The sequence below is a fragment of the Macrotis lagotis genome, chromosome 6 (assembly GCF_037893015.1).
Source record: "Macrotis lagotis isolate mMagLag1 chromosome 6, bilby.v1.9.chrom.fasta, whole genome shotgun sequence".
Lineage (NCBI taxonomy): Eukaryota > Metazoa > Chordata > Mammalia > Peramelemorphia > Peramelidae > Macrotis > Macrotis lagotis.
In genome coordinates this window covers 224,087,062-224,111,205 of record NC_133663.1, presented here as the reverse complement: position 1 = coordinate 224,111,205, position 24,144 = coordinate 224,087,062, and the positions used below count along the sequence as shown (strand labels likewise).

At 36.7% G+C, this 24,144-nt stretch overlaps 2 protein-coding genes across 15 annotated transcripts in view; one reads left to right on the top strand and one right to left on the bottom strand.

Moving 5' to 3' along the window:
* The window catches only part of RBBP7 (RB binding protein 7, chromatin remodeling factor), a 135,373-nt gene extending 132,561 nt beyond the window's left edge, over positions 1 to 2,812 (bottom strand). The window contains exon 1 of the mRNA XM_074192362.1: positions 2,740 to 2,812. The gene's annotated coding sequence lies outside the window, so the exon portion shown is untranslated. The remainder of the gene's footprint in view (positions 1 to 2,739) is intronic.
* REPS2 (RALBP1 associated Eps domain containing 2) overlaps positions 2,345 to 24,144 on the top strand; it is a 260,871-nt gene continuing 239,071 nt past the window's right edge. For 12 of the 14 annotated variants that reach the window (XM_074192348.1, XM_074192359.1, XM_074192358.1 and 9 more), the window contains exon 1: positions 3,171 to 3,546. In XM_074192348.1, the coding sequence (XP_074048449.1) occupies positions 3,235 to 3,546 (312 nt within the window). In that variant the 5' untranslated portion in view covers positions 3,171 to 3,234. Of the gene's footprint in view, positions 2,621 to 3,170; positions 3,547 to 24,144 lie in introns of those variants that run through there. The other 2 variants (XM_074192356.1, XM_074192357.1) reach the window with 2 other exon arrangements.

Genomic DNA, 24,144 nt, shown 5'->3' with positions numbered 1-24,144 from the left:
ATATGAACTGATGCTGAATGAGATGAGCAGAACCAGAAAAACACTGTACACCCTAACAGCAACATGGGGGTGATGATCAACCTTGATAGATTTTCTCATTCCATCAGTGCTACAGTCAGGGACAATTTGGGGCTGTCTGCAATGGAGAATACCATCTGTATCCAGAGAAAGAACTATGGAGTTTGAACATAGACCAAGGACTATTACCTTTAATTTAGAAAAAAAATCTGATATTTTATTGTCTGATCTTGCTATCTGTTTTACTTTATGTTTCTTCCTTAAGGATATGATTTCTCTCTCATCACATTCAATTTGGATCAAAGTATACCATGGAAAGAATGTAAAGACTGGCAAATTGCCTTCTGGGGGTGGTGGTGGGAGGGAAGTAAGATTAAGGGAAAACTGTAAAATTCAAAATAAATAAAATCTTTAAAAAAATTCCCTATTCAATTCCCTACGTACTTTGTATATAAAAATTTGACAAAGAAAACCTGGCACCAGTTCCTTCCCTCTTTGTTCTTTAAGCAGCTGTAATAAAGAGACAAGTATTTCAATATCTGGGTGTTTATTTGTTTAATAAATCTTGTAATAAAATTCTAATATGATGTATCATCTTGGCCAGGAGGTCACCAAGATTCTCAAAGTCAGTGTCAGTAGAGAGTAAGCCCTGACTTGCTAGAGAGACTAAGGGTATATATACACATGTGAGAATGTGCTACTGTTCTATAGGAAATAGCTTATAGAAACTGTGTTTAGAATATCTTAGCATCAGGTTGGAACAAAATGATGACTTTCCCCCCCAGTCATGGCATCTATTGAAGTTCATCTACTAAGTGATAGAAAAGTTGAGATTTGGGTTGGTGGTGGGAATGAAATAATAGATCCCTGAAGTATTTACTTATTCCCCTTCTTGAAGTGAGTTGGCAATTGCTTTTTCTTAAAGAAAAGTTTAAATGGGGACAAATGGCTTGTGCATGGTTATTCTTTAACTTTTCATTTTGAGTCAGAGACCTTCCCCTAACTCCCCACTTTGTATAATTTAATTTAATGATTTACTTTCTTTGAGGAATATTTTAAAATTTAAAAACACAGATGGGAAATTACTTAGTCCCTTCAGCCAACCCAGTTTGGATGAATTTATTGAAAATCTTATAAAGAGAAACTAGCTCAATCTGCATGAGGAAGAGGTTAAGATTTGCTATTATCCCATGGGAAAAATAATTCTGATAAGCAGTAGATCCTCCTGCCTAGACCCCCCTTAAGCTTTATCAGTGTGTACTCCACTTATATATCTGTAGTATTAAAGATGTTCTAGCTCAGAATGGATGATGTATAGAGGTGACTAGCTGGAAGTCATTCACATTATGTTAATGTCAGGAGAAACAGAGGAAGGTTTCTATGTTCAACTGTGTTCTGTGTTATACAGTATAGGGACAAACAAGCATCAATGGATAATAACCTCCACTATTGTAATAATGCATTTGGAGTGTTAGGGATCCTACTCACTGTATCATAGATTGAGTTGAGGGGCAGCTAGGTGGCATGATAGAGCACTGGCCCTGGAGTCAGGGGTACCTGAGTTCAAATCCAGCCCCAGACACTTAATAATTACCTAGCTGTGTGGCCTTGGGCAAGCCACTTAATCCCATTTCCTTGCAAAAAAAGAAAAACCCAAAAAAGAGAGTTGAAAGGGACATTAAGGTCATGCAGTCTAACTCCTTCATAGATGTCAGTTCTTCATTATGAGTACCTGGGCATATGATGAAGAAACTGAGGAACATAGAGGTCAAGTTGACTTACCCAAGACCAAACAGCTAGTAAGTGTGTAAGGCCTTCATGTCTCAAGTCTGTCCTCCATCCACAAGTACTTTCCAATGGCCAGTCTTGATAAATCCACCCCCTGCCCCGTTTATATACTAGTTTTTATTTTTAAATAGAAATGGTTCCTTTTCTTTTAAAAAAATAGAATTTACCAAGGTTGTGGTGATGGTTGCATGCTCCCTCCCGAAAATGTTTGGAAAGTATAGTCTTATTTTTCCAGGAAAGGAAGGGAGAATGTACAGTATAATGGAAAGGACACTGGATTGGTGTCCACTGGTTAGTTTTAGGTTTATCATTAAGCTGTCTGTTCAAGGAGGGCAAATCATTTAACACCACTGATTTCAGCCTCCATAAAATCAGGACTTTTAGCTAGATAATTTTTGGTATCTCAGCCAGCTTTATATTTTTATGAGTTGAGTCACTGTAATAATGTACCTCTCAATGTCTAGCCCAATCCTGTAACACACACACACACACACACACACTTCTGTTCTGTCTTTCAGAATGGGACTCTCTAACCTTGACTGCATTCTCCATGTTATGAGGATTCGACCAGGAAAAATTATTTAAAAAGACTATGTCCCCCTCTGGGTACTGGTAAGAAACTATAAAAATGGGAAGATTTAGGATGATTCTCATTAACAATAATCTGTAATGCCATCTGTGGGAAGAAGGACCCAGGGGATACGCATCTGTGTAGAGATCGAGGAAATACGTGAAGGACACCTGCTAAAATTCCTCAAGGTGGGGCGGGCTATGCCTCTCCCGAAGCCTGCAGGGGATGGACTACAGTCCGCAGGTAACTGCATCCTCTACCCTTCCCAGAAAGAGAGGCGGAGAATAAGGGCTCTCCCATTCGGGGTGTGGGGAGGATGAACTTCATGGGAGCGTCTTCATCTCCCCCCATCTCCCCGCTACCTTTCTCGAGGGGTGTCGGCCGGGGTAAAGAGGAGAGAAGGAGCCGCAGGTGGAACCGGGACGGGCGGCAGGGGTGGCGGTGCCCCCGGGGCGCCGGAGTGGGGCAGCGGCTGTGCGCTCCGAGTTCGGCGTGGAGCTGCAGGCGGGAGGAGGGTCCGAGGGTGTGCGTGTGCGGGTGCGGGGCTCTTAGTGGCCGCGGGCCCGGGAGCCCCGGGCTCTGATTGGCTAAAATGGCGCCTCTCTCTGTTTCCATGTGGTAGGAGCTGCGGCGGCGGCGGCACAACATTAAAGGAAGGGAGGGGGAGGGGCTGTGAGGCCGCTGGAGGAGGAGGAGGAGGAGGAGGAGGCGGAGGAGGCAGCGGCGGCGGTCCGGGGCGCGCGGCCGGCCAGTCCGGCCAGCACTGCGGAGGGCTCGGGGAGGCCGTCCCCGGGACCCTCGCCTCCCCGCGCCTTGCCTTCCTTGGCCGAGCTCCTCGGCCCGCTCGCGGGCTGCCCATGGAGCCGGGAGCCGCCGCGGGGCCGGCGGGGGCCGTCGGGGCAGCGGCCAGCGCCCCCGCCCCCGCCCCCGCCCCGGCCGCGGGGGCCGGCTCCTGCGCCGTGACCCTGGCCTTGAGCGAGGGCGAGCAGCAGTGCTACTCGGAGCTCTTCGCGCGCTGCTGCTGCGCCTCCGCCCCCGCCGGACCCCCTCAGGCCGCCCCGGAGGGGGCCAGGGGCGCCCAGCTGCCCGGACCCGCGGCCGCCGCCGGGGCCAGCCAAGTGGCCGACCTGCTCAGGGCGTCGCAGCTGCCGGCCGAGACCCTTCACCAGGTGGGTGCGCGGAGCTGCGGGGAGGCTGCAGGAGACGCCTGTGGGCAGACGTGGGTGCTGGGGGGCGGCGGCGAGAGAGGGGACCCGGCGGAGCCCGGAGGAGGCGCGGATCGGGCGGCACTTGGCAGCGGGAGCCAGCACCCTTCTGCTCCCAGAGGCTGAAGGGCTGCGTTTCGCTTCTCTTGTCCACAAATTCGGGGGAAAAAGTGCTGCTGCCCATCGACTCCTTGGGAAAGATGTTCAGTAACCCTTTTTGCTGCCCCCACACATTTTGGAGGAATTGATTACTCTTTATCTTAGAAACGGAAAGTTGGTTGGGGGTGGTGGTGGGGGTTTTTGTTTTTGTTTGCCTCTGTAGGTTTTCCTGGGACTCGCTCCCTCCCACATTCTACTATCTCTTCTCCGGGTCCCGTCCTCCGGCTCCCTCCTTCCCCCTCCTTTCACCTAATGAACTTGGCAGATGAATTCAGAGTGGGTAACAAGGGGGTGAATGGTAACTGGTTGAGAAGCAGTGGAGGAGAGGGTTGGGAGAATTTGAACTTGAAGAGGAAAGAAGGGGTGTGTGTGTGTCTGTTTCGGTTTGTTCAGCAGTGCACACCAGACTTCCTCTATCTGCTTTCTTGAGGATTGTTACTCTTGAGAGTGCACTAGAAAACCTTTATAGTGACTTTTCGTGAAGGGATTTAGAAATGAACTGGTGTTACAGAATTTTCTAAATTAGACTCATCTTTTTTTTTCTTCTTCCCGTTAAATTATATTAGTTGGAGGGAGATAGGGGATGACCAGGGTGTTGATAGATAGAAAGGCTTATGTTTCTGAGGTCCTGTTCCCTCTTGGACTCTCAAGACTTTAAATGGATTGAAGTCTTCAGGAACATATGTTCCTTCTCCTCCTTTTCTGGTTAGACTTGGTTTTTAAAGGCTTATTGAAAAAACTCAAAGGCTTAATTTAAATAATGAAATAAAAGTCTATCGGGCACCATCTTTTGTTTTTATTTTCTTTTGATTTTCTTGTCCAGATGGAATAATGCTATTTGAGCTCTGTGGACATTTTGCTGCTGCCCACATTTAGTATCATTTTAGCAATCCAGCTGTGAACTTGAGAAGGCTCTCTGACATAAATATTGAATTTCAAAACTTCTAACATTAATTTGACTTTCATGTATTCAGAATACTAAAATGAATGGGTATGTAGATAGACAATTGAATTTGCAACTCTGGCCACAAGATAGATAATATGCAGATAAATCACCTTTCTCTTTTAAAAGTTAGTAGGCATGTTTATTTATGCAACCATAGTTATTCAATTTCATTTAGTCAGTAGACTGGATCCTTTTTTCTCCCTCTGCAGAATTCAGCTTTGTTTTCATCTTTCAAAAATTAATATATTAGTGATATTAGTAGTATTTGACACCTGTGATCTGAGTTCAGATGCAACCTCTGACAATTACTAGCTGTATGACTTTGAACTCTGTCTCAGTTTCCTCATTTTCCCAGTGGAAATAATAATGGCATCTATCTCTCAGGGTGGTTGTGAAGAGGAAATGAAATAATATTTGTAAAATTCTTAGCACAATGCCTAGCATATAGTAAGGGCTATATAAATATTAGCAATGATGATGCTGATGTTGTTTATAAGGCTCTGATTGAGAAGCATTGATATATAGTGAATATCAATGTACTGGATTCCAGGAAGATTTGGGTTCTAGTCTTGCCTTAGAAATTTATTAGTTGTGTGACCCCAGGCAAATAACTTCACCTTTATATGCCTCAGTTTCTTCGTCTGTAAAATGGGGATAATAATAACTCCTACCTCCCAGGATTTTTGTGGGGAACAAAAGAGATAGTCATTGTAAAGTACTTATTATATTGAGGCACTCTATAAATGTAAGCTGTTATTACTACTACTAGTACTACTACTACTACCACCACCACTGCCATCACCACCCCAAAATTAGAAAATTGTGATTCTTATTACAATACTAAGTTAAGAAATATGTACTTTTTAATTTCCTTAGTCAAATCATTTTACAGGTAAGTAAGCTATGTCATCTGAATATGGATTCAAAGAATATCTTTAGAAAGTCATTTTGAGCCCATGGTGGAAGGGCAGGGAAGCCACTCTCTAAACATAGATCTTTATTATTAAATAAGGCTATGGGAATGCTTATCTTATTAAATCAACTTGATAACACTTACAGGAAGCTGAGTGAGAAAATACTCTATCAACTTCTTCATTAACAGGGAAGAAATGACAGGACCAAACAAAGTAGACCACATAGTAAGTCAGCAAAGTTAGTAACATCATGTTGGGGTATCAAAAATTTGTGAATGAGGGAGGGGTAAAGGTGGGAGTGGGGGAGAAAATGTTAAATTTCACTACGTTGTTGGTCTACTTTTTCCTTACTAAGTCACAGGGACTTTAAGGATATGAGTTTCAAAGTTTAGAATCTGACATCTCTGCCAAGGTGTGTGGTTAAAAAGAACCCAGTGCACTTCCTGTATGAGTGGGTAATGTCCAACTTCTTGATGTCTGAAAGAACTCCATTTAGAAGAGATCTCTTGATCTCTCAGATGTTAGTTCATGGGACCATTTTTAAATAGATGTGGGCTTCAACATAGATATTTGTGTTGCATATATCTGTCCATCTCCACCTTTTTTTAAAATGAACATTAAGTGCAGACTTTAAAAAAACCAACAATCCAACAACTGGAAGTTACCTCTATTTCCCCTTTTTGTTCCTTGGTTTGTAGTATGGATTGTTGCCCATGACTTCCTTTACTCTCTACGTGGCTCTTAGGATCCTAGGCAGCCTACTAAGAGAATTTAGACATTCTTAATTCTTAACCTTCCCCCCCCCCTCATTCAAACAGAAATAAAAAAAAAAGGTTAGAATTAAGTGGAGGAACAGGTATGACTACTCAAAGCTGGAAAGCCTTAAACTTCTCAGGCTGTTTCTATGGCAACAGCCATCCCCTCTCTCCCTCCTTTCCCCTCTCCCTCTTGCCCCTCTTAATCAGCATACAATTAAGATTAACATAATGTTCTGGAGTTTTACCTGGAGATAGTATTCATAGTACAAGGCACTCCCTCCCCCCCTTCAAAATTAGTTATCCTATTGAATTTTGTACCTTGAAGTAAAAATAAATCATATGCTTGTTTCTTTATATAACATACACATCCTTAAAAATTATGTTGAAATTAAATTTATAATTCAGTTGTTTTGGGAGAGAGCTCTCATCTCAAAGAGATTTTTTAGGTAATATCTTCTTAAATAAAGTAATACCAAGAAATGAATAATCACTCACTTTGTCTTAAAGGTCAGAGTTCCTTCCTTCCTTCCTTCCTTCCTTCCTTCCTTCCTTCCTTCCTTCCTTCCTTCCTTCCTTCCTTCCTTTCAGCAGACAAATCACAACTAGAACAAAGAAATGTAAAATGACATAATTTTAAACCAGAAAGATAAACTATGAAAACCTGGGAAATATATGTTGGAAGATTTTATTCTGACATTTTAAGATAGCAAAAATACTTGTTAGAATTTTTAACATTGGTTGAGACCTGAAGAGTAGAGAAAGATAGCTGTTTCTTTCTTTTTTTCTTTGAAAGGGAGAGCAAGAGAAAAGAGATTGTAAAGGGAAGAAGCAGGCAGTGTCAGTAGAAATAAAGACTTAGAGAAGAAAAGAAAGGAAGACTGTTCCCAGACTAAGAAGAATCTGGGATATATGGATATCTTGACTCACCTCATTCAGCCCCTGACCAATTCTTTTGTACAAGAGGCCCTATTCCTGCCTTTATATCGTGGACTCTTTTTTTCCTTCCTGTTCCCTGAATGGAACCAGTCCCTGTACCTTATAAAGTGCTGTATTTTAATCTATTTTCCCCTTAACTTGCTTAGAATATAAGGCATTTGTTTGTTTAGAATTATATTTACATATTATACCCCTGATATATTAGGTGCCCACATGTGAACTCTCAAGAAACCTATCCTGGCTCTACCACTGTGTGACCTTGGTCATATCATTTAATTTCAATCAGTTTCTATTTCCTCATTTTGTAAAGTAAGATGAACTTTTCATTATTTACCTCACCTCCATATAAGTAATATCACAAAAATGAAATTGATTGGATTTTGATAGAAAACAGCACATAACTGACATGAGAGTAATTCCTGAATCAGCGAAGTATATACAGTCAGTTCACTAACTTTAGGTCAAGGATCAAAACTGATGTGAAGGTAGAAGAATGGTTAAACATGAAAAATAGATATGACCTTACTTTCTTACTAAGAAAATCGACATGGCAGTCAAAGGCTACAAGATTTAGAATATAAATTCATTTATAAAATCTTAAGTAGAAGAATGATGGGATATTGTGAAGAATATCACTTAGGTTTCTGGTCAGCTGTTGTTTTTTCTTCTTTGTTCTTGAAAAAGACCACGATATCAGGAAAGAGCTACCAAGTGAGCTATGCAAGTGAGTTGGATTTAAGGGAGAGGTGTTGTGCAAAGTCAGAGCCTCACTTTCTCCTCTGCAGTCATCTGACCAGATATGGATCAGGACAATTGGAGATGGTTCTGGATATAGTGGAAGACCTTGTTTTTTAAAGCTAAGTTGTTCCAGTTCAGACTGAGGCAACACCCATTCAGTCATTAAGGTGAATGCCTCTATCTCAGATTAAATGTCCTTAGCTATGCTTTTCTTTAATTCCTGGCCATCTTTTGACTAGCTACTTTGCTATCTTCCATGTATAAGCCATGTACCATTACTTTTCTATCCTCCCCTTTCCCATTCTAGAATCATGATCAAATCAATACCCCCATTAGTCTTGTTTCTTCTAAGAGTCCCATTCATCCCTTTCACTTTTCAAACTATTCCTTCTTGATCCCCCACTTCCCTATTTATATTGTAACTCCTATCCAAAAGGCAGATAGGTAATGAAATGAATAGAGTACTGGGATTGGAATCAGGAAGATTCATCTTTCTGAGTTCTATTCTGGAATCAGACACTTAATACATGTGTGACCCTGGGCACTTAACCCCAAATAGGGCCAATAAAGAAAACAACTGATCAATTAGATAATCCAAAGGGAAATCTTTCATGGAGGGTGTAAGGAGGATGAAACACATTAAATAAGGGGAAGAAGCTATGTATTACCGTGGTATTGGACTCATGTAGAAATGGGATCACTAATCCAAATTAGTGCTGCATATACTCAATTTCAAAATGCAAGTTATTTGTGTTTATTGTATTTTTATTTATTTTGCTAAATATTTTCCAGTTGCATTTTAATCTGGTTCAATCAGTTCAATTTTACTGACTGCATAGGGACTATGGACTGCATGTTTGATGCCTCTGAGGCAAGGGATATTTTCTTTTTTTTGAAAGATTTTATTTATTTTGAATTGTACAATTTTCCCTCTAATCTTGCCCCCCCCAGAAGACAGTTTGTTACTTTATATTGTTTCCATGGTATACATTCTCATATTTTATGTTTTTTCCTTAAGGATATGATTTCTTTCTCATCACGTTCAACTTAGATAAAGGATATTTTCAAAGACATCTATGGTTTTTTTTTTAAAGATGCTGGAGAGAAGAGGGATAACTGATGGAGAACCTCAATTTTCCACATTCTTATAATGTCAGGAGAGCATCAGAAAGGCCTCCTTGTGATGAGCTTTTGAGAGGATCTGGACAAAAATGGGATGGACAGGCAGACATGCTTGCAATATTTTGGAGTGAATGCCCACATCAAAGAAGTATCTTTTTTTTCACAAGGATCATTTTTTTGAAAGAAACTTTTTTTAAGGAAAGTGTTTTGCAAGACTTATTGTGTCACAGAAGTGATTTTTTTTTTATTATTTCTTCTTGGAAAGTAGTGGGAAGAGGAGTACCCTTCTCTTGTTGCTTGTATTCATAATTGATTACTTTAGCTTCCTCTAGGAAACATACTCCTACTTCTCTGTTCTTTATTTCTGTTAATTAGATATGAACTGCCAAGGAGAACGAAGATTTAAAGTTAATTCTGTCAGCCAGAATGAACAGGAGGACGTAGTCTTCTCTAATCTCTCTCCGTAATATCCTTCATATAGTTCTCCTCCTTTCCACACTTTCTAAGGTCACTCTAGTATGGAGATTTCATCATCCCTTGCTAGGGCTATCATCCTATTTAGCCTTTTACTTGGTCTTCCTATCTCTAGTTCATCCTTTATATGACTGCCCTCCTGATTTTTTCTAATATCTTACTGATTTCAACATTCCTCTAGCTAGGAATCTACAATGAATGCCTTATGCCTAACACTCAAGGCTTGGACAATCTAATTTCAACTTAAATTGCACCATTCTCTTTCTTACACTTTATATTTGGGCAACTAGGCTCATCATCTCTCATTTTTATCCTCCTCATTTCTTTGTCTTTGCTTGTGTTGTACCCTTTGTTCCTTCTCTTACCCTAATTTTCTCTCCTTGGAAGACCTAAGGTGCCTTCTTTTTCATGAAACTTTTTCTCCCTTTTCTTATTATTCAGAGTACATTATTTGTACCTCTTCTTTCTGTGTCACATTTTACTTTTAGTTGTAATATTTTTCTTTTTATTAGTTTTTATGCATGTAAGTCTTAGTCTCTTTAATTGGACTGTGATCCCCTTAGGAAGATTTAGCTTATTTCATTACTGTCTCCCCAGCACCATAGAGAGACAAAATGGCATGTTTGTAAGACTTATGTTTCAGGTACCTTATGGGTTTAATAAACCTTTAGAGGCTTACCAGTGATAGCATTTGTTGTTGTTCAGTCATGTCCAAGTCTTCATGACCACATGAGCTAGATCCTTCTATCCTCCTCTAACTCTTAAAGGCTGTTTAAATTCATATTCATTGTTTCTATAACACCATCTACCCATCTTGTCCTCCTTTTCATTTTTGCCTTCAATTTTTCCCATTAGGGACTTTGCTAATGAATCTTGTGTTCTCATTATGTGACCAAAGTATTTAAGCATCAGCTTCAGCTTCAGTATTTGCCATTCCAGGAAATAGACTGAATTAATTTCTTAAACTATTGACTGATTGATCTCCTTATTGCCCAAGGCACTTTCAATTCAAAATCGTTCATTCTGTGTCACTTAGCTTTCCTTAAAGTCCAACCCTCAAAGCCATACATTGCTACTGGGAAAATCATAGCTTTTACTATACACACTTTTGACAGGAAGGTATTATAGCATCACCTCTATGGAGAAAACAGTCCCAGTCCTAGTCCTATCTAAAAATAAATTGCTTGCATAAGTGTGTGCCTGTGTGTGTGTGTGTGTGTGTGTGTGTGTGTGTGTGTGATAGTCTGTATGTTATACAGACTCAACACTTTATAGAGTGCAATATTATTAAAACATAAGTGTTTCATATATTTTCTTTCTTTCTTTTTTCTTTTTTTGCAAGGCAATGGGGTTAAGTGGCTTGCCCAAGGCCACACAGCTAGGTAATTATTAAGTGTCTGAGATCGGATTTGAACCCAGGTACTCCTGACTCCAGGGCCGGTGCTTTATCCACTATGCCACCTAGCTGCCCCTTTCATATATTTTCAAAAATTTATTTTGGAGTATTTTGTTTTAGCCCCTTCAATTCAACAAACATTACAAGTGAGTACTCTGCAAGATGGGAATTTTTATTATGTATATATATATATATATATATATATATATATATAATCAGTAAATAACTCAAGGCTGGTAAGCTTCATCCTGATGTCAGAATATTAATAAGAACAACAAATTAAAATCAGTCACTGGACAAGTTTTTTTTAAGTACCAACTCAGTACTGAGTGTACATCTAGGCACTGGGGATTCAAATACAAAGAAGGAGATAATCACAAACAAAAGGGACAAGAAGTCATTAAGTTAAAGCAGTATTGTTTAGTCATTTTTTAATTTTTATCCAACTCTTTGTGACCCCATTTGGAGTTTCTTGGCAAAATTTTTGGAGTGGTTTGTCTTTCCTTTTCTAACTCATTTCCAGATGAGGAAACTGTGTCTGAGATCACATTAGAATTCAGATCTTCTTGTCTCCAGGCCTGGAACTTTATTCTTCAAATTAAGCTTCAGTAAAAATGGGGTCCATACATAAGGATTCCAGTAGGCCACAGAATTGACTTACTTTCAAAGAGATTGCATTTTTTTTAATGGAAGCAATTTTTTAAACAACAAATTTTAAAACAATTTTAACCAGACCAAACTTAGATTATTGTGCTAGTAGATATGATAAAAATCTGGTACTCCAAGAGACTCATAATATATGACTGTTATAGATAGGCACTACACATTTTCAAAGCTGTCCCTAGCTGGTATAGATAGCAGGCTTGTAGCAAACCTAATATCCATCCAACTAAGGGAAATTCACAGTTGGAGTGTAAAAAAACCTTCCCAAACTGTTTCATACTTATGATTTACCTATTTCCATGATGCAGTAGAATAGGATATGTCTATAGAGAGTACATGATATATTTTTTCTTTTTTTGACTGCTATTTATCCAGGACTACATCATACATCTACTTCTATATATTTGGGAAACAGTTGGTAGAAATGTCTAAAAATATATATTTTTCTAAACATATGGCAATTTTTCTACCATATATAACATTTCTCATATAGTTCTTCATTCTCTTACTACTGAGGTCCCTCTAATTTGGAAATTTCATCATTTCTTGTTTGGGCTGTCATCTTAGTCTTTTTTTTTAGCTAGTAAATTACCTCTTATCTTACCGGGCTTTAACAGACCTTGTGGAGAGTTAGAGCTAGAAACCTGGGAGGGTCCAACTCAGCTTTCCAGTTATTAATCTATTTGTTTTTTAGAGACTTATTTAGGTAGGTTCTTTTGTGATTGGGAGGATCAAGTAGAAAATCAGAAAGCTGTGAAATCCTTCCCAAAACTGATGTGAACAAAAACAAATCTATTATTTACAGATAAATAGTTGGAAAATAGAAAGGGTAGAAACATTGTAGATTAGCAGCACCATAGATCAGTAACTACCGCAGTCATACTTGGGAATTTGTTTTAGGAGAACTGGGAAAGTCAGTGGGAAAATTCAAGAAGTAGGAGATTAACAAAAAGAGTAATGTGCTCACTGTCCTAGTTTCATATTTTCATGGTAATCTACCTTAGGGAATAGTTTGCTTAAATGTTTGCTTTAATAGGTGGCATGCAGCCTCAGGCAATTCTTTGCTTTTACATTTTCAATTCTGGCTCACCCACTTTCACTTATTCTGCCCCCCCCCCCTCTTATCTATTTCTACTCTGTTAAAGGTGAAAGTACCTCCTATTTGGAGTGTAAACTGTGCTGCTTTTTAACTGATAATCTTTGATCATAAAGTTGACAGAAAGGCAGTGCTTCTTAGATAGAATACCAGAATCCTTTAAAAATGAGGAAGGGATTTCATACTTTAATTTGGAGAAGATATTGTTAGGAAAAGCCTGAAAATAAATTCAGATACACTTCAGTACTTCAAGGTTCTGCCCCACTTGGGCTTCAGTTTCCTCAGCTTTCAAATGAGAAGACTGGACTATTAAGACTTAGTCTGGCATCTGAGACCTTTTAAAAACTTTTTTTAAAAAAAATTAGTGATCACTCTTTCCAATAAAATTGGCTTCCTTTTTACTCATGTGTATTATATTTTATTCATTTAAAAATTATTCTGGGAAGTATTTACCCAGACTACTGGAGGGATTGATTTGTGAAATTTGAGAAGCCTGGGACTAGTAAGCAGAGGTCCCTTCTTGGAGTAGGGCAGCTTGGTTGCCCAGTGGATAGAGTACTTGACATGAAATCAGGAAGACCTGAGTTCAAATTCAGTCTCAGACATTTACTAACTATATGACCGTGGGCATGTCATTTAACCCTATTTGCTTCAATTTTCTCATCTACAAAATGAACTGGAGAAGTTACTCTAGTAACTTTGACAAGAAATCTTCAGATGAGGTCACAAAAAGGGTCAAACAGCTAGTTAGTATCTAATTCAGGTCTTTGTTGTGGTTTAGTTGTGTCCAATTCAGCATTACCTGATTTGAATTTTCTTGGAAAAGAATCTAGACTTGGTTTGCTCTTTCTTCTTAAACTCCATTTGCAGATGAAGAAACTGAGGCAAACAGTGACTTGTACAAGGTTGAATAGCTAGTAAGTGTCTAAAGCTGGATTTGAATTCAGGAAAAGGAGTCTTTCAGATTAGGAAACACTAGGCACTCCATCTACTTTGTCACCTAATTGCCCCCCAAAATTCTATTTTCAGGGTTATTTTTTTTTTTTTTACCTTCAATATCTGGCATCATTTCATGAAAATTTCTAAAGTGCTCCTTCTGGTCCAAGAGTCCTGGACTGAGTTCCTCTGATACAGACACTAACTGGTATTACATGACTGTGGGTGTTTTATGTTCTTCCAGTTTAGCTTTTTCAGTCAATCTGGTATTGGTGAATCTGTTAAATCTTGTGTCCGGGGTAAAGTTCCCTATTGCTGCTGCCTTCTTTGGCCCATGTCACATTCCTTCTGTTCAGCCCTTCTGTGCTTACCCACATTCTAGATGGCAGCTTCCGCTAATGTGACACACCTAACATTTCATCTAGTTACAACAGAAAGAATAGTCCCAATAGGACATCTTTATCTGCTACAATAAACCCTGTTCTTCATGCAGTAGTGACTTTATTTTTACTCTGAGGAGTGGAAGTTAGTGGTTTGACTTTTTTTTAAACGTCACTACTAATCTCTTTACCTGAGGGATTTTTGTCACGTTGAAAATTTAGCCTTGAAAGATATATTTCTACAATTTAGAGCTAAGAGTTCTCATTAGTTTTTAGACTAGTTTTTAAAGTAATATCTGATTTTGATGACAAAATATTGATTATAAGTCATTTCAGTTTAAGATAACACAGCATTTATTAATAATCTTTGGGGAAGTGAACTGTTTCAAATTTATTTTTTAACTAGTAGTTGTTTAACTCTCTCTTTTTTTAAATTTTTGTTAAGGCATTGGGGTTAAGTGACCTGCCCAAGGTTGTACATGCTAAGTAAATATTATGGATCTGAGGCTGAGAGATTTGAATTCAGGTCCTCATGACTCCAGGGGTGGTGCTCTATCCACTGTGCCACCTAGCTGCTCCTAGATGTTTCACTTTTTAATGAACCAACACTTTAAAAATTTTAGCCATTTTCAATGGTTTAAAATAAAATATATATTGCCTGACTCCCTTAAATTTTTTAAAAATTAATTTTTATTGACATATTTTGTTTTTATATCACCCAAATTTATCAAAATATCCTTTTTTTTCTGTGTAGAGAAACTTTTTTCATATACTAAGAATAAAATGGAGGAGGGGAAGTTCAGCTAATCTAACATTGAAAAAGTCTGACATGTATGTTGTACTCTAGTTACAGTCTCTTCACTTCTACAGAAACAACATATAACTGCTCTTTGAGTTCATATATATATATATATATATATATATATATATATATATATATACCTTTTTCCTTTGTTCACTGTTAATTATTACTTCCTGCTGTCAGTGAAATCTCCTTTTACTAATTACTGCTAATAGTTTGCTATGAGTTAGGTAATTGATAGGTACATTTGATAAAATTGTGTTTACATTATGGTTTTAATAGTTTTTCTTTTTTTGTCCCTAATTTTTCTTGTTCTCAATTTTACATGTAAGAAAAATTTTAACATTCATTTTTTTAAATTGTGAGTTCCAATTTTTCTCCCTTCCTTTTTTTCCTCCCCCCCATTGAGAAGACAATTTAAAATCATTTACATATGCAAAATTCAAATTCCCTATTAGCCATGCTGCAAAACAAAACTTAGACCAAAACCCTCAGAGGAAAGTAAAAGTTTAAAAAAGTATGCTTTGATCTGGGTTCTAATTCCATCAGCTCTTTTTCTGGAAGTGGATAATATTTTTTATATTAAGTTCTTTGAAAATGTCTTAGATCATTGTAATACTTAGAATAGTTGTCCAGTTAGTCACTGTATAATATTGCTGTTACTATGTACAATATTTTCCTGGTTCCACTCACTACACTTTGCATCAGTTCTTGTAAGATTTTACAAGTATTTTATAAGAGCATCTTGCTTGTCATTTCTTACATAGCACAATAATATTCACAAACATGCCAAAGTTTATTCAGCCAATTGATGAGAATCCTCTCAATTTTAATTCTTTGCTGCAACAAAAGAGCAGCTATAAAATTTTTGTACAGATAGATCCTTTGTCAAGAGTAAATAGATTTTAGGGTCACCTGGAGTAAAGAGGACCTGAATTCAAATCCAGCCTCAGACACTTAATAATTACCTAGCTGTGTGACATTGGGAAAATCACTTAACCCCATTTCCTTATTTTTAAAAAAAGAGTAAATAGGTTTTAAAAGAAGTTTCAAAAAGTTCTGGGGTGGCTAGGTGGCGTAGTGGATAAAGCACCGGCCTTAGACTCAGGAGTACCTGGGTTCAAATGCGGTCTCAGACACTTAATAATTACCTAGCTGTGTGACCTTGGACAAGCCACTTAACCCCATTTGCCTTACAAAAACCCAAAAAGTTGTTTTGCAAGTAAATATCTAAAATTTAGTTCATTGATATATATTTTGGCTGTTCCGAGGTTCCTTTTTGTTTTGGGTCTCTTAGCTGTATTAAATAGTACAAACTGATGAATATTTCCTGCATCCATTCCAACTAATAACCTCCTGATGGGAGCCTTCTCTACCTAATCTATTACAATAGCTTCTTAATATGTTTTCTTACTTCTTTTCTTTTTTTTTTTTTTGTCTTTAGTCTTTCACACTCAGAGCTGTCAGATACCTCTCATTTGCATAGATTTGATCATAGTACTCTAGTTCAAAACTCCTCAGTGACTCTCTATTGTGTACCACATAAAGTTCAAACTCTTTAAATGGCATTCAAAGCCCTCCACAAGTATTTGCTTTCATTACCTTTTAAATGTCTCTCATGCTACTCTTGTCTATATGTTCATGTGTATAAGATTTTGTTCTCATGATTTGTACCCTTGTGTTTGTGTTCCAGTTATAGGGATATCTGCAGTTCTACCCTCCCTTCCATATTTATCTGTAGAATTCTTGTTCTTTAAATTCCAGTTCAAATTCCTCTTCCTCTTGGAAGCATTTCTGAATTTGATCAATTTGTTTGTACCTATCTAGTACACTTAGGAATTATTTTGTATTACATTTATCTATTTATTTGTTTATTTCTAGTAGCCCTCCTATATAAAAGCAAGGACTGAATCCTACATAATGAATGTATCTTCCCCTCAGTTCCTGCAATAATGAACTATACCAGAAGTGTCAAATACCAGAGTTGCTATAAGAATATGCTATAAGAATATATATATAATATACATACAGTGCTATAAGAATCAGATTAAAATATTTAATTCCATTGCTTTATATGTAGTAGATGCTTAATATATATGCATATATATGCATATTCATGCTATACACAAATTTATACATACACATATATAAGCTATATAAACATATATAAAATATATATGTATATGCATATATATTATATATATATATACATAAATGAGTTAACTAAATTAATTTCCAGTTCATAGGTCCTTATTTTGGGAATTAGATCTTGCTATCTTATTCATTGTTAGCCTGGTTTCTGTTATTGTCAGGGGATTTGATCTGATGCGTCTTCATTATTTCTAAAATTATAATATTCTTATTATTTCTGAGATGCCAGTTTATTAAATATGATATATTAAATAAAAGGGAAAATATCTTATACATTTTTGCTCATCCCTCTATATCAAACCTATTTGTGCTGCAGTCTTAAATAAACATTAAAGTTATTGGCTATAAAATTTGTTAACATTGTAACAAATAATAAAGACATAATTATTTGCAATGTATCAACTTTAATAAAGATTAGAACTACAGCAATCTCTAACCATTGCTGCTTTTAGTGATTTATCCTTAGTTTTATCAGCATAGTTTCACCATTCAGCTTTCTTTGGATGCCAATTTAAATCTCTTCTTAACAGCCGTATTCATAATATTTCTTGACAAGATATGGGTTCAAACGATTCTCTCAAATAACTTCTCATAGTTGTACTTTATGTTCTTTAAGTCTCTTTCCAGACATGATGATTAGCTCCACAGTCCTCTCACAAATACTTTATAGATGGAACTATACTTTATGTAACAGTACTTTATAGATGTAACAAATACCTTATAAACTGTAACTTCCCATGATTTCATTTCCACTTAAAAATACAGAGGTATTATTAATGGAGTCTAGAGTCTATTGAAACTAGTCTATACAGAAGTCTCTCACTATTGATTGATTTCAAATCTAGGGCTAGTTTCCCATTTTTCCCCCCCCCCTGAATCTTAGCTGGTTCCAAACTTTTAAAACCAGCAGGATTCTTTTTTGCCTTATAAGTCTACGAAACTTTTAGCATGCTTTTTGCTCATGAAGAATGTTCAGTTTTTAAAAATGGACATGTCAAGGTTCATAGATTGTCTTTGGAGATAGCATATATATATATATATATATATATATACAGATATATGTTTTGTGAATATATCTAATATATTATATGCATGCATATAAGATATGTATGTTACATATTTGGCACAGTGGATAGAAGGCCAGGTTTGGAGTCAGAAAGATTTATCTTCCTGAGTTCAAATCTGACCTCAGATGTGTACTGTGTGACCCTGGACAAGTCACTTAACTGTTTGCCTCAGTTTCCTCATCTCTAAAATGAGCTGAAGAAGGAAATGGCAAACTACTCCAGTATCTTTGTCAAGAAAACCCCCAATAGAATCATGAGTCAGATACAACTGAACCAATAACATATATTATATATACTATATTGCATGCATTTATATTACAAAAAAATCTATACACATGCATTATGGAAACCAAGATAAACAGATGGTGTGTTTTTTTTTAATTAGAATTTTCCTTTGAAACCTCTTTGTGAGGACAATATGGAAAAATAGCCACACTTTTCCTTTTTCATCCCATATGGGTTAATACATATGCAGTATGTTATAATCAATAGAAAACTAAATTTGAATCCAAATATTCCTGATTCCAAGTCCTATCTCTGCCAATTAGGTGGCAGCTAGGTGACTCAATATGGTAGAGCTCTGGACCTGGAGTCAGGAAGACTTTCATTCAAATGTGGTCTCAGATATTAACTACCTCTCTGAATCTGGGCAGGTCACTTAATCTCTGTTTGCCTCCTTTCCTTATCTATAAGTAAGAATGATAGTAACAGCTATCAAATGAGATATTTGAAAAAACATTTAACATAGTGTCTATATAGTAAATATTATATTAATTATTATTATTATTTATTATTTTAATACATACTGACTCTATGCCCCTGAATAACTATTTAACCTTTCAGTGCCCCAGGCAACTCTTTAAGATCATGTTACCAGCAACAGAAGTTGCCAAATTGCATTAGTAAATGAAATTTCCTCCCCTGGTATTTTTATACACTAATGAAATTGTGGGTACTAAATCTGCCTCACAACAGGGTTATTGTCAGTATCAAATGAAATAACATATAAAAGTTCATTGCAAATCTTAAGCAACTATATAAATGCAAGTTATAATTCTTATTATGTCTGGAAAATTGGTTACTGTGGCAACTATGTACTTGACCCTGTAACACATCACATAAAAATAGGCTTTTATGCTTGAGGATGATATTAGTAATATTGCTGTCCATATATGTGAGCATGACAAATTGGTTTGTTAGTTGCTGCTGTTTCCCAGGTTTCCATAGCTTTTCCATGATAATAAAAATAATAGTTGCTTATGTTTATGTAGTAATTGAATTATGGAATTTTATAGCCAGAAAGTACCTTTAGGGAACATTTAGACCAGTTCCCTTATTTTGTAGATGAGGAAATGAAACTCAGTGATGGTGCATACTTGTCTAAGGTCCCAGCTAATAAATGTTAGAGCCAAAACTTAAATCTACTTCATTTTGATACTCATCCCATTATTTGGAGAAAATGATTAAAATATTTATACTTTTTGACCCAACAATTTCACTTTGAAAAACATACCACAGGGATATGGCCCAGTGGATAGAGTACTGACCCTTGGAGTCAGGAGTACCTGAGTTCAAATCCTGCCTCAGACACTTAATAATTACCTAGCTGTGTGGCCTTGGGCAAGCCATTTAACCCCATTGCCTTATAAAAAAAAAGAAAAAAGAAAAACATACTTCAAGGATATCAATGACAAAAGAAAACTCATTTATTCAAAATATTTATAGCAGCAATTTTTTTTGTAGTAGCAAAAAACTAGAAAACAAAGTGTTTACCCAGTGATTGGGGAATGGCTAAACAAGTTGTGGTACATGAATGTGATGGAAGGAATATTATTGCATTGTAGATGAAATAGGATTAATTCTAGAGAACTATGGAAAACCTCACATGAAATAAGGCAGAATGAAGTGAGTAGAGCTAGGGAAACAATATCCACAAAGAGTGCAGCAATGTCAATGACAAAATAAAGAACAATGAATGATGAGAAATTATAATAATTTGGCCCCAAATCTTATACTCTCCTTTGCAGAGGTAAAGATACCTTTGGAACACTGGATATAACATCAGATTTTTTTTTTTGATATGTTGGTTAGTTTGACTGAGTTATTCCATAGCCTTTTTTATTTTTTGTCATAAATGTATGTTTTCTGGGAGGCTGAGGAAGTATACTCTTGGAAATTCAGGTAATGAAAAAACAAAGAATATCAATAAAAGTTATTATCATTTTGGATTTTTGGAAGGCAATAGGGTTAAGTGACTTCCCCAAGGTCACACAGCTAGATAATTGTTAAGTGTCTGAGGTCACATTTGAACTCAGGTCCTCCTGACTCCAGGGTCAGTGCTCTATCTACTGTGCCACTTAGCTGCCCCTAAAAATTATTTTAGTGTGTTACCTTTTATAGATCTTAAAATACCATACTGTAATGATTAAATGAGTGATTATTTTTCCCTACAAAGAAAGATTTGATTACTGAAAGATTTTGATAATAAGTTAGGTTCTTGAACTAGTTTACCTATCTTGCCTTGTGAAAACAAAGTGGGTGCTCAGGTGAGTAATATGAATTCTAAACTGTGAAATGACTATCACTTGCAGTCTTTAAATAAAAGAACAATCAGTTCTCTTGGTAAAGGTCAAGTCTTCCCATTGAATTAATTTTGCCAGTTTATGCTTTTTTGAGAATAGTATTTTGAACCCAAACCAGTTTTTCCTTTGAATCACTCTTTAGATCACTGAAACAAGCAATGCTCACAGCTTTTTTACAGAATCCTTTTGTCTTAAAGTCCATTCTTGATATGTATATACCTATAGATATTAATTAAAAAGCTAACCTTTGTTTTGGATAGATTCATACTTGAGATACTTAAGTTTCTGGCCTGGGAACTGTTTGCTGAATTGGAGTCAAGTATTCTTTGTGATTGGCTTTAATTATTTCATTCCTCAGACTACCTTAGATGATCACCTTGACCAATTTCATCTTAAAACAACTTTGATATCTATGTCAGTTAGGGATTTCATTGTTGTGACTTTTTGTCTTCTCTCCAGTAATTCATTTTCTAGGGGCTCCAATGATTTTAATTACTTTTCTTCTTGGGGCAGTTAAGTGGTGTAGTGGATAGATAGAGCACTGCTGCTGGAGTCAGGAGGACCTGAGTTCAAATGTGACCTCAGACACTTAATAATTACCTAGCTGTGTGATCTTGGGCAGATCACTTAACCCCATTGCCTTGCAAAAACCTGAAATAAAAAAAATTCTTTTCTTCTTTTTCCAGTTTGTCCCAACCTTTCTAAGTAGTGAGATTTTACTGAGTCATCTTATTAGAAATAAGGTCAAATTGGATTTACCTATGCTTTATAGTGACATGAATTCTCTTGGTATTTTAGCATTTCTTCTTTCTGTTTTTCATGGTATCTAAATTCACCAGATAAATCACCTTGGATTTTCTAAGTTTAACCTCATTTCCTATGACACTTCTTGCTTAGCCTAAATTCCTGCGTGCTCTCCTCTTCTCTCCTCTTCTCTTCTCTTCTCTTCTCTTCTCTTCTCTTCTCTTCTCTTCTCTTCTCTTCTCTTCTCTTCTCTTCTCTTCTCTCTCTCTCTCTCTTTCCATATTGCCTTTTTCTCAAATAGGATATTTATAACACTTTCCAACTGAGTGGAAAGATATATTTTATTTATTTCAACAGTTTTTGGACTCTTTACTAGATCCATAATTATAATTCTTATTGCCTTATTTGTTCTATTTCAGACATCATTTGTAGGACTTCAGCCAATGTTAAGTAAGCATCTGACAGATTTATAATTATATCTAAGCAAGTTAGAAACATGTGCTTTAGTTAAAAAACTTTAGTTATATGAATTCTGTATTTGATTGCATTGTTAGTGTTCCTTTGATCAGATAACCTAATTTGACACAAATTAATCAAGGGTGATATAGCTGTCAATCAATACAAGTTTTTTGAAATTGATTATGTAGCATGGGAGACACTGGTACAGGATCACCCAGCATGATGTACCCTCATCAGAGAAGCAGCTGTGCTCTATGAGCAAAGCAAAATTGAAGCAGCTCAAAGGAAATGTGAGATGTGCAAGTTTAGAGAACCCCAGGTGTTCACACGGACTATTTGTGCCCAACCTGTGATAGAGCATTTGGTACCACAATTGGATACACTGTAATTTGTCTCTAACATAGTGATGTTGTTTTGGTCTTTGATAACAAAGGACAATAACCAAACAATATAGATACATATACTAAACATATATACATTCTCATATACACACATGCATATATGCACATGATAATGATATTATATCAGTACTTGAATTTATGTATGATCTTGCTTCCTAATAGCTCAGAGATTTCCTGTAGTTTTTTTAACACAATCTATATTAGTCTGCTAGTGCCTCCCCTCTCCAAAATTATATTTAGTCAATCAAGATGCATGTATTGAGCACCTATTGCATGCCATAAACTGTGCTCTAACTGCAGATACAAAAAAATGCAAAAAATAAATCTTTCCTTCCAAGAACTCACAGACTAATGGGGGAGACCACATGCAAACAACTGTATTCAAACAATCTATATACAGGACAAAGTCAATAGAAGGAAGGCATTAGAATTAAGAAAGATTGAGAAAAACTCATGGAGGAGATGGGATTTTAGGTGAGATTTGGAAACTAGGATAAAGAGGAAGAGTGTTTCTGAAGTGGGGAACAGGCAGGAAATTACATGAAGATAGAGATTGTATGTGACACACTGGGAGAGCAAGAAGACCATTGATACTGGATCACAGACTATGTGGACTATGTATACATACAGACTATGTATACATACACACATGTTTACATGGACTATTTGTGCTTGATCTGTGGTAGAGCGTTCTAAGTCTTGGTCTGATCACCCACAGTCAGATACACTGTAATTTGTCTCTAACATGGTGATGTCATTTTGGGCTTCTTTGATAAAGGACAAGAACCAACTATATACACATATACCTACATGTTATATATGTATCAAAGCATTATTTGTTTTTGTATATGTTTGTTTATTGTGGGGTGGCGCAGTGGACAGAGCACCGGCCCTGGAGTCAGGAGGACTTGAGTTCAAATGCAGCCTCAGACACAATTATCTAGCTTTGTGACCTTGGCACTTAACCCCATTGCCTTGCCAAAAAAAGCCCCCCCAAAACCAACAAGAGATAGAACTTGAACTAGATGGATTTTTAGAGGCATTCTAGAGCCTTACAGTTGAGAAAATAGGTTTAGGTATATATATATATATATATATATATATATATATATATATATATATATATATATATATAACCAAGGATGTGGAGGTACTTAATATAGCAGAGGAGCTAAACCTAAGTTGTTTGCCTCTCTGCTTTATCATGATGCCTTTAGTAGTGAAAAGTGAGGACATTATTCATATTTATCTATGTTTACTCTTAAAAGTTGTGAGGCATACCATAAATAAATATTCTTTAAATTTTAGGCTGGCTTTTAGGGGTTAGGGCTAAATCAAAATGATAATCTCTTTCAGTGCCATAAAGTATGGCCCTCCTCTTCAACCTTCCCTCAATTTACCACTGAATCCAAAAGTTTCTTCTTCCCATATCATTTTTTCCATACCTTTTCCATACTATTAACATCTCTTCTCTATATCTAAACCTAGATTAATGACATACCATACAAAGTTCAAGTGAGAAATCAATTATTTCAGAAGTGCAAATGAAGTAACTAAGAAATTATTATTCTTGTCTCAATTACACACACACACACACACACACACACACACACACACACACACTCTGATTGATTGCTCAATCAATATACAAATACTACTGAGTGTGTACACATACATGGAATATGTGTAGGCTATAAATGCTTTGGACCCTTCTTTGGAGTAAAAATCCTAGAATGAAGAATTCAGTCAAGCTGGTCAAGTAGCATTTATTAAGCATCTATTGTATTTTAAACTCTGTGCCCTAGGGATAAAAAGAAAGACAAAAGACAATCCTCTCC